Raw genomic sequence first — 11,547 nt, forward strand, 5'->3', positions numbered from 1 at the left:
AGAAGGCTGACGATGGTCTCCCACCTTTGGCTCACATGAAGCCCATTTCTCCCCTCCCTGTGGGGTCTGCCATCCTCACTGGGCCTAGAGAAGAGTTCAGAAAGGTTCTTGAGAATTTTATTTCTCAAAACAGCATTTGGGTCAGAGATAGAAACAAAGAGCTAAAGCCTTAAAACTCTTCGAGAAGACATCTATTAGTTGCTCTAGCATTAGAAAAAAAAATCTTCTAGCCAATGTCACAGCTAGAAAAGGGAAATAATTCTGTAATTGCTGATATCCCTCCCTTTGCTATTGATTTCTTAATATGAAAATAGCCTGGCTGCTGATTTCACATGTCAACTCTTTCCCTTTTTCTTTTCTTTTTTAAAAAATGTTTATTGGTGCATTGTAGTCGTACATCTTAATGGAGTACAAGATGGTAGAGGCATACATGCACACATCACTCATTTAGGCCTTTCTCCCTTCCCACCACATCCCCTCGCCTCTTTCCTCCTTCTCATGTTTGGCTTGGTGGTTGACTTTGATATGTTTGTGAATGTTTGTCATGTCGACTCTTTTTTATAATCCAAAAATTTTCACGAAATATTGCCGATTCCTCCAGAAATTTTTGGCACTTTGTATTTTTCTGTTCCTTACCTCCCTTTTTTTCTTTTCCTCCATTTTTTTTCTCCTTTTTCTTCCTCCCCCTCACTAAGTTGCCCAGGCTGGCTTCAAACTCATGATCCTCCTGCCTCAGCCTCCTGAGTAGGTGGATAATATTGCTTTAGAGGCTGGGGGTGTAGTTTAGTGAAGATCATTTACCTAGTATGTATGAGGCCCTGGGTTTAATCCTTAGAACTAATAAAAGAAAGAAAGAAAGAAAGAAAGAAAGAAAGAAAGAAAGAAAGCCAGCCAGTTGTGTTGGCACATGTTTATAATTCTAGTACTTGGGAGGCTGAGACAGGAGGATTGCAGATTCATGGTCAGCTCAGGCAACTTAGTGAAACTCTCTACAAGTTAGTGAGACTTTATTTCAAAATAAGAAATAAAATAGGGCTGGGCTGTAGCTCAAAGGTAGAATGCCCCTGGGTTCCATCCCCAGTACTCCCCACACACAGACATGCACATCAGCAAAACAGTATTTGGTTTTAGTCACGTTTCTTGGGACAAGCCTAAACAGTAATGAAATTCAAGGAATGAACTGGAAAATATTAGCGATTCCTTTGTGATTAATCTATCTCCTGACCCTCGCTGCCTCAAGGTTCATTGCTTCTCTGGTTTTGTTGCTCTTGTATGCTTTGTTCTGTTTTTTGTCTCTCTTGAACCAGTTGGTTTGATCTCCGTTCAAATGCCTTGGTGGAAAAGATAAAAGGATGCGTGTGTGTGCTTCTGCCTGCAGAGTCATTTTAATTACCACTGAGAAAGGAGCAATCCTGACCCATCTGAAGCAAGCACACACTTAGGTTCGTGAAGTTGCCTTAATCTGGCAATTAGTACTCAAAGGAGAATAAGTAGAGGCAGGAAAAGAAGGTCAGAGGAACTAAGGAAAGAAATTACATCTAGGAAATGCTATAAGCTTTAGCATGAAGTGAGAGAGTTACCCCCCCCCAGTGTATTTTAGGACAACCCAGGGTCTGCTGCAATCCACAAAACAGAAACAGCAGATGTCTTCTTTATGAAATAAGGCGGCATAATCTACGTGTGTTGGAGGTCTTCATTTCTTTAGAAATAAATACTTGTTGAGATACACTGTCTGAGAACCTTCCTTCCTTTCTCCCTGTGCATTATAAGAATCCTATGTTCTCACCAGTGGGAAAGTTTTATGCTTTTGAATCAAGATCAAGATGTTTTGAGCTGTAATATACATCCTTTAAGTGTACCTACACTGTGAGGACTTTGAATGAATTAATGTTTTTTTTGCATTATTTATCTCCCCCAGAAATGAACACACCCATGAATGCTATGTGCCCGTGAGCCTCGCAGTCCCCTGGCAACACTGGAAAGGCGCCTAGTAGTGGCCTCTGAGAGCTAGTACCTTCCCCTGGTCCTGCCCTCCCTGCCCACCATACAAGATGGAGACGCTCTCCCAGGATTCTTTGCTGGAATGTCAGATCTGTTTCAATTACTACAGTCCTCGGAGAAGGCCCAAGCTGCTGGATTGCAGACACACCTGCTGCTCCGTGTGCCTCCAGCAGATGAGGACCAGCCAGAAGGACGTGAGGTGCCCCTGGTGCCGTGGCATCACCAAGCTGCCCCCGGGCTTCTCTGTGTCGCAGTTGCCCGATGACCCCGAGATCCTGGCTGTCATTGCTATCCCGCACACCTCTGAGCACACCCCGGTCTTCATCAAACTTCCCAGCAATGGGTGCTACATGCTGCCCCTGCCCATCTCCAAGGAGCGCACACTGCTGCCAGGAGACATGGGCTGCCGCCTGCTGCCCGGGGCCCAGCAGAAGTCCCTCACCGTCGTGACCATCCCTGCAGAACAGCAGACTCTGCAAGGCGGGCCTCCCCAGGAGGTGATGGAGGAGGAGCCAGACAGGCGGGGCGTGGTGAAGAGCTCCACCTGGTCCGGCGTGTGCACTGTCATCTTGGTGGCCTGTGTCTTGGTCTTCCTCCTGGGCATCGTGCTTCACAACATGTCTTGCATTTCGAAGCGTTTCACTGTGATATCCTGTGGCTGAAGCAGGGTGCAGGGAAGGCTGCGTAGGTACCAACTTAGGGGTTGACCAGATGTTGGTGACGGGATCCCGGTGAGAAGATGGGTGGGGGGGGCGACACTGACCATTTGGTGCCGAGCGCTGGCCTCTGGGTTGCCACTTGGTTTACCCGAAGACAGACGTGAAGGGTAGAGGGTGAGGTCCCCGCAAGACACCGGGCGAACTGTTCTGCGTGTGGATGGTAACAGCTCTGAAGATGATCGCATGCACCCTCATAATCATGTACTAAATGGGCTGTAATTTATGATTTTTCAAGATCATGTTAGGAGACAGACATAGTCTACTTAGACGTTAAACCGTACATGTGCGTGCAATGTGAACCCTCAATGCGGTAGATTCAAATAAAGATGCTGTGTATACAAGTAGAATTAAGCCTCGAATTCATGTAAAAATTCAGTGAAGACTTACAGTGCTGGCTTCTTTGCGTTCTCTCTCTCTCTTTTTTTTTTTTTTAATGAAATCCAGTTTTTATTTAGTTGCTAAGACTTTTTAAAATATATACATTTTGAATGGCACTCAAATCAAAATACGTGAAACGGACCGTCTTATTTTGTTGTTGTTGTTGGTTTTTTTTTTTTTTTTGAGAAAACATTTGAACAAGCGTCTCCAGTGTGTCGTGTTTTGTCGTGTACCTTCATTTTTCTTCGCCTGTGATTAGATCTCGCTACGTGTTTATTAAGCCAAGAGCTCAACAGGGGAGCAATAAACCAAGAAATAATGGGAAATTCCTAATCCCCCCAGGAACACTGTATGCCAACGTTTCTAAAGCCATCTCACAAAATAAGAATCGAAAATGTAAATATTGTGTATTTGTGTGTGTGGATGTATGTGTGTAATTTGATTTACCTCAGGTTTTTGAGTCTTTTCAGAAGAATCACTGGGAGTAAGACTTTGTGGGCATGAATGAGTCAACTATCCGAAAACTGGCTGCCTCCTGGGCACCTGGGTCCTCCCAGTGAGGCATCTCCTGCGCGACACCTCCGATGCTCACGCCTCTGCTCTGTGTTCAAGTCCCGTGTCTCCTGAGGCACAGGTGGAGAGGAAGAGAGGAGCTCATCTTTCCTCCCAGTTTGGGGGAAGTGTGAAAGCCATGAGTGTTGCTAACGAATGGCAAGCCTGGACGGGCATTTGAATAAGTAGTCTGCGATGATTTTTTTTTTTTTTTGGAAAGATGTGCCCATAACTTAAACTTTTTGAATTCTAGATTCCTCCTGTTGAGAGAGGCAAGAAAATCTTTTTGCATTTCTCAATATGTTTTTATTGAGAAAAGTGGCCAGGTAAACTAACACATCCCTGATGTAAGTGGGCCACTGCCTCATGAATGTTCAACTGTTATTAAATGTTTATAGATGGTCATATAGAAAGAACCACTAAGGTTAAATGACAAATCCCTATCCCTGAGTATGTGTGCATGCAGAAGTAGCTGTGGGCTTTACAGTTCTCTTCTGATTCCTTTTATGAATCCACAAAGCAAGTGATATGTGTCAAGAACTCCACTCAAATATATGTAGGTTCTCCTAAATCCTTGAAAATGGTGGGAATCGTGTGGGGGGGGTATATAAGGGGAAAATAAGTAGTACTGATTCTAAAAAGCAAGGCTAGCAAACAGCCCTGTAAAATCGAGACAACTTCATTTACTTAGCACAAAATACACACACTAAAGTGATAAAATCAATGTGGAATAAATCCAACCAACAAGCAACAAACAAAATAACCAGAATACAAAGTTAACAGTTTTAATTGGCATGAGGACTCAATATAAAATTATAAACTTTGGGGTTTTTTTTTTTTTTAGATCTTTCAAATTTGTCCTAAGATTTTTAGAAAATATATTTGAAAAGCTCAAACTAGAAATTAGGCTAAAATGCCATTTTATTGTGTAAGCTATTGGGCATTATACAACAAATAATCTAGGATTTATTTGGTATTAATAATTTAGGTATCATATTAGCTGAATACTATCCTCTATTATGTAACGTAATATACTGTTGGGTTAGTGTCAGCTACAAACCCCCAGGCTGCTGTAATGCATGTCTGACCTAATTTCTATTTTTCTCAGAGGGGGAAACAACCTGGTGGAAATGTTGCATTAAGAATGTTGCATTTCAAATGGACTTTACCTTTGCAATTTTAAGCCATGCCATATTCAAGTTAATTTTGTGGGCGATATCTGCATATACATTTATGTACAGTTCCAAATGACTGTTCCTGTAGTGTAGTACGTGATAGAGTTCTACTTGTCTAGTAAGTTATATATAGACACTAACGTGTGTGACAATACAGTGTCCTGTGTTTCTTAGTACAAAGCTATAGAGTAAAAACGTCCACAGAACTTTTTAACTTAAAATCAATCCTGTGCTAGAGTTGCAATTAAGCAGTGCTAAATTGATCGGCTCTCTGGTAGATTCTTGACCTGGTGACTTACTGATTACAGCCTAAGTCAGAATGCTTTGGTGCAAGTCTCACTGATGTAAGTAACATTATTTAAATAGTTTGAATGGATGCTGCCTGCAGATTGCACACATGCCTGTTAGTATATGTGTGTGTGTGTGTGTATGTGCGTGCGTGTGCATGTGTGCACGCATGTGTGAGAGTGAGGGAGAGAAAGGCAGAGAGATGTTTTGGCCTGCCAGATAGAATTTTTATAGGCTTACTGATATTTTGATGTTATTTGGAATCCCATTATTCTAGCCTCTTCTGGCATTTACCCACAACGACTAACAATTCGACTAACCCACGTGATAAAAGCCTAGTGACGCAGTGGCCAGGATTCATAGTCACATGTCTGTGAAAAGTCTTAACTGGAAAGCAAAGCACGTTAGAACTGAAAGCAGCCACTGGTGGTTTAATTCTCTAGAAGAGTTCGTGGAGGCCCAGAGAGGATCCTGGAGACTTGTAATTCTGCAACAAAAGGGGGACCAAGAACCGTGCATTGCTGTGCCTTCTTGCTCCTCCTCCATCTCTGTCTGACTATGATTCTTTTCGGGGCTAATGTCTACTCACCCTTCAGTATTGCTCCAAATGTCCTTTTGTAGGATTGCTTCTTCTTTTGAGTTAGCGACCTCTCTGGGAAGTGAAAGGAGGGTTGATTTAGGGTTGAGAATAGGCATTTCAAGAAAACTCTCAAACCATATGAGTTTTTAAACTTTTGAAACACTGTCCCACCTCCGTGTGTAAAGGACAATGAGTGCTATGTAAATAGTAAACTACAAGAAGCATGAACTTTTATCTTTACTAATGATCTTGCCTACGTAAGAGAATGCTTTCATATATCAAGTAGAGCTGTGTATGCTGCCAAAACGCATTGTCTTTGGAACTTTTTTGTGTAATGACCTGGGGCATACATTGCCATGAAAGGGCGAATTGGTTCTGAGTTCCACTGATACTTTATGATGAGAGTGCTCCAAGGTACTTTTAAAACATAATTAAGTTTAATCTTGTGCATGACTTAAGGAGTGGGTCCCTCGGAGGCTCAGCTCTGTTGCAGTGCGCCCCATGGGATTTCCTGGATGGGTGACATTCGGTGGAACTTTCTGAGATGATGGAAATGTTCTGTAACTTATGCCATCTAATACAACAACTGCGAGCACAATGGCTGCTAGCCACATGGGGATAGTAGGACTGAAGAGCTGGCCTTTAAATTTTATTTAATTTTAAGTAATTTAAATTGTCCCATGCAGAGGGTAGCTGCTGTACTGGCTAGTCAGTGTGTTCATAAACAACAACAACAACAACAATAACAACAACAACAACAACAACAAGCTAAGAGAGTGTGTGGGCTAGTAACATGCAGTTGAAAAAAAATTCTTTCAGGGCTTAAAAAGTATGTGATCTCAAGTATGGCAGTAGGAATTTATTGATTGCCCTTTGGACTTTTAGAGTTATTACTTAGATACTTTGGCCCAAGGAATGACCACTGAAGCATAAAGATTGCTTTATTAAGCCCCTTTTTTGGGACCATTAGCTGCATGTGAATTTATTGTCCAAAAATAGTAGTTAGACAGTACCTGTAAAACGTTTGACTTGCAAGCTCTGCATGACCTATCCTGTGAATTTGTGTTTAGGGTCTTGTGTGGCCAAAGAATAAATGTTACAGGGAAAAAGAAAACCTAATGAAATTCCTCTTCACTTCCAATATCTTATCCAAACTTCATTGCCGCATTAGTAAGGTGTGAAATCTCAGAGCAAGCACATTTTGAGGTATTCAGAGTCCTTTTGTTGCCCTTGAAGTCAGCCAGCTTGTCATTGTATTTGGTTTGGGCATATGTGGGCATCATTTTTCAGATGCTGCACTGAAATATAGGTACTATTTTTAGAGCAGGATTTGGCATTGTTTTTAGTCTTCTCTTTTTTAAAAAAATATTTGTTATCACTAGAAGAATTGAAGATTTGAAGCTTTGCACAAAGGCACTTTTAAAATTTGCTTTACAACTAAAAATGCCTGATAAAATGTGTAAGACTAGGTCTGATCTTCCTCCCTCCCTCCCTCCTTCCTCTCTCCTTCCTTCCTCCCTTCCTTCCTCCCTCCCTCCCTCCCTTCCTCCTTCTTCTCTCCTTCCTTCCTCCCTTCCTTCCTCCCTTCCTCCCCCCTCCCTCCCTCCCTCCCTTCCTTCCTTCCTTCCTCCCTTCCTTCCTTTCTTCTTCCCTCCCTCCCTCCCTTCCTTCCTTTCTTCTTCCCTCCCTTCCTCCCTCCCTCCCTCGCTCCCTTCCTTCCTCCCTCCCTTCCTTCCTTCCTTCCTTCCTCCCTCCCTTCCTCCCTTATTTCCTTCCTTCCTTCCTTCCTTCCTTCCTTCCTCCTCCCTCCCTCCTTTCCTTCCTTTCTTTCTTCCTCCCTTCCTTCCTTTCTTCCTTCCTCCCTTCCTTTCTTCCTCCCTCCCTCCCTCCCTCTCTCCCTCCCTCTCTCCCTCCCTCCCTTCCTTCCTTTCTTTCTTCCTCCCTTCCTTCCTTTCTTCCTTCCTCCCTTCCTTTCTTCCTCCCTCCCTCCCTCACTCACTCACTCCCTTCCTTCCTTCCTCCCTTCCTTCCTTCTTTCCTTCCTTCCTTCCTTCCTTCCTTCCTTCCTTCCTCCTGGGGATTAAACCAGGGCAATGCTAGGTAAGTACTCTAGCACTGAGCTACAGCTACACCCCCAGTTTAGGAAGCAGAACATTTAGTTGGAGATATATTTTCATATAAAGATCAGCCTTCTGACAGTCTTGTATTATTCCCATCTAGATTTTGATTTGAAGAGTTTCTGCCCCTTTATTTGATAATCCATGCTGTAGCTGGACATGGTGGACACACCTGTGATCCAAGCAACTGGGAGGTTGAGGCAGGAAGATTGCAAGTTCTAGGTCAGCTGGATAACTTAGATCCTGTCTCAAAATAAAAGAATGAAGAAGGCTGGTGATGTGGCTTCTCTGTTCAATCTCCCAACAATGGGGAAAAAATGAAGGAAGGAAGGATATGGGCTGTGTTAGACTTCATTGTTTCCCAAATGTAATGCAACCCAAATGCATTTGCTTTAATATAGCAGAATTTCTTTCTTTTTATTCAAAACCTCATCAGTGGGCAAAACTAGTTTTTAGCCTGTCTTTAAAGTTTTACTTTAAAAATTTTGCCAAAATGATAGTTTTTCTTTAGACTTCGAAAGTTAGAGGCCCAAAGGTTGTTGGTAAGAGAAGAAGGGCATACAAAACAATTGTATGTGATTTTTGCTTTCCCTTAGAGAAGGGATGAGACCAATCAGGCAGTAGTTTGTTTCCACACCAGACTTGTTGGCTGGTCAATTTGTCATCCTTGACCTAGTTGGAAAAGCTGTTCCTTGACATTTCCATCATTCTCAGTAAGACGTCACCCACAAGGCAATCCTTACCAAAACAAACACTAGGGGAGAGTGAGGTCACCAAATCAATTTGGTGACTTTTGAAAATAATAGGGTATTTCAAAAGCAATGATTATCAGTTGCTGGATTTCATTTAACATGAAACACTTCTAAAAAATAAGTGGAAATTCAAGTCATTTTTTTCTGATGCAATTGACTTACTGCACACACACACACACTCACACACACACACACACACACACACACACACATTTTAACTATAATTGGAGTTAAAGCCAAAAATATGTTTCCCAATTTGTGAATTATGCAATGACAAATTTAAATGTTAATTTCTTAACAATTGCTATGAGCTGCATTCATTATGTGAAACTATCTACCTTTGGGAGTATCTGTTTAACTAAACTCTTCAAATTTCTCAAATATTTGAAGAGGTGGGTTCTACCATATACATTTTGTTGGAAATCTCTTGATTATAGAGGAACATAAGAAATGGGGCATTTAATAATTTCTGTCTTGCAAATAGCTTGCTTTGGTGCTCTGCTCAATGGGCCAGGGCTACCATTATTCCTGATTCCTCCAATGTGGCTCCCATTTTTTTCTGCACAAGTTTCCCTGCTCAGTCTGGCCCATGACCTTTTGATTTTTCTGGATTCACTGCCTGGGGTATCCCACTGTGTATATTCTCACTTATGATGTAGTGGTGCTTGAAAACCTTCATCTCATTAGCCAAATTTTATTCTAAAGTTTTTGATACTTTTCATATTATGATATTTTTAGGGACAATCAGTAATTATAGCAAAGTACTGAGGGGCCACCTGAGACCTGCAACAGCATGCATTTTTTTTTGGCAGGGTCGTTCTTTTATATCTGACCCTGCTTTTCCAAAACTCTGCTCTCGATTCATCACCATGGGTTGTAGGGCTAGCAGCCTATGGGGGAGTCTTCTGCAATATTCCTGAGCTAGGAGTTATTGGGTTATTCTAACGAGGTTTCCAAAGGGATTGCCTGTTTTCAGTTTGATATTTGCCTTTTGAGAATCTAGAAGGGAAGTGCTTGGGTATGATGGAGAGTGGGAGTTATAAGAAGAAATAGATGTAGCAAATATCTCTTACAGGAGAACAGGTCAATGTCTTTCTAAACAGTGCAAGGACACTGTAGCTCTTATCTCACACTGTGCTTCCAGCCTCATTGGCTGGAAGACAATTCAACTAGTATGTCCATCTAACTTGAAAGAGGTAGAAGCAAGGCTCTGGGTCTCTATCAAGGGATAGGCAGATGCTCCCAGAGATGGAGAAAATGCTTAACACAGGGAAGGAAAATCTGTAATGGGATTGTAAATGGAAAATAAGATCCAGATGCCAGAGTCCAGTTATGGTAGACAATAGCTGAAGGAAGCGAAACAAAACAACTGGGTGACTTAGTCAAACACATCTTGCCATTCCAGCCTGCAGACCCAAGTCAGATCAGGAAGCTCGAGTGGAAGACATAGGGAATGTACTCAGCTGGTGAGGGCATCCATGGAGGCCCCATTATTCCTATCATCTTCTGCTATATTTTTTCATAGATCTGATTGTCAGCACTCTAGACAATTCTAGAGCCTGGTAACAAAGTTGGTGGCCAATTCAGAACAAACTCTGGTATCACCTCTTAACTGTGAAATGCAATGTCTTATTCTGTGGATCTGCGCTGACTTCAGCATCTTACTTAGAAGGTTAACTTCTTAAATATCTTACTACTGCTGGGAAAATTAGTTGAATAATTCTTTGGTCTATTTACTGGCTGTTGCATTTATTGTATCTATTCATTCCACGACTTGTATGGGACTGTTCTCATAACTGAACTTGACAGTTCAGCTTAGGGTGATCACAAACTCCCAGCATAAGCCATGAAGCTGCTGCCCAGGGTTCCTTGCATTCTTCTAGCTCAGTCTATCCCCTTTGATGGATGGGTCCCCTTCCCCCTAGATAACAAATACTTCAGACAAATGGCTACACTAATGCTGTTCGGAGGCTGTTAACTCGAGTCCTTGACATGTTTCATTTACAATTATTCAGATTATTTATTTTAGGAGCTTTTCTTTGAAAGGGCCAAATCACCCTCCAGATAAATGAGCTGCTGGTTTGTGTAGAAAATATTGTCCAAATGTTGCCAAATATTGACTTGGTAGAGGGGATATCAAGCTGCTGTTTATAAATCTGAATGTCTTAAAAGCATTCTTGCTTGCTCTCTCTGTTATAGATGGTGTCTTAGCCTGTCCTGAGTTTTTCCAATGAATCCAATTTTAATATATGGTATTTTTGTATGCCAAACTGGTGTCTTGTCCTTTGTATATGTGGTAATGTTGATTTTATGACTACTGTTAAAACACATTTGCTATGATTAAAATTCAAAATGATTTCAAATAGACTCATGCGTTGGTTTTTTTCCATTCCCCACCCCCCCACACACAAAAATTGGCTGGGATTTTTATCATCAGTTACCCAAAGAATTTTAATAGACTAGGGTAATAAAGCTTCAAAGAGCTCATAAGCTGAGGGTTTTCAATGGAGGTGACTTTCAAGTGGCTCCTCCCAGAACCAAAGAACCAATGTGTAATGAGTAAACCCAAGCCTCTTTTGGCAGCGTTGGTTCTCCTGGCTTCTGGTGGTTCCGCTGTTTAGAAATGACACAGTGTGTCTCAGGCCCCAGGTAGACCTTCACAGCATGCCATGTCTAGAAGTCCTCCATGTCGCTCCTCACCTTGCCTTCTGGCTAAGTTTGGAAAGGTATCCTTTAATAAATATGTTCACCAATAGGACAGAGGTGTTTTGGAGGGCCTTTATGATAAAAAGCATCCCGTCTTCCAATAATTGGATCATATTCATGGATTTTAGTTCAATTAGATGAAGCCTTGTCCTAGGTCAGGGGTCAACCTAAGTCAATGCCATGATATGCCTGGGTGCTGATGTAAGCATGCTTTGGCTCTGACTAAAAAAGGTAACCCACATAGTGTTAAAACGGAGGCACGCCAGGTGTGGCAGCACA

At 42.0% G+C, this 11,547-nt stretch overlaps 1 protein-coding gene across 1 annotated transcript; it reads left to right on the forward strand.

Annotated features, from left to right (window-relative positions):
• Nucleotides 1-2,051: 2,051 nt before the first annotated feature.
• On the forward strand, nt 2,052-2,663 carry RNF152 (ring finger protein 152; the record flags this gene model as incomplete). Its single annotated transcript, XM_080714271.1, has 1 exon — nt 2,052-2,663. One exon carries the CDS (start codon nt 2,052-2,054, stop codon nt 2,661-2,663), a length of 612 nt encoding a protein of 203 aa, XP_080570397.1.
• Between the last annotated feature and the right edge of the window lie 8,884 nt (nt 2,664-11,547).

This window comes from Muscardinus avellanarius (genome assembly GCF_963383645.1).
Source record: "Muscardinus avellanarius genome assembly, chromosome: 17".
In the NCBI taxonomy this organism is placed as follows: domain Eukaryota; kingdom Metazoa; phylum Chordata; class Mammalia; order Rodentia; family Gliridae; genus Muscardinus; species Muscardinus avellanarius.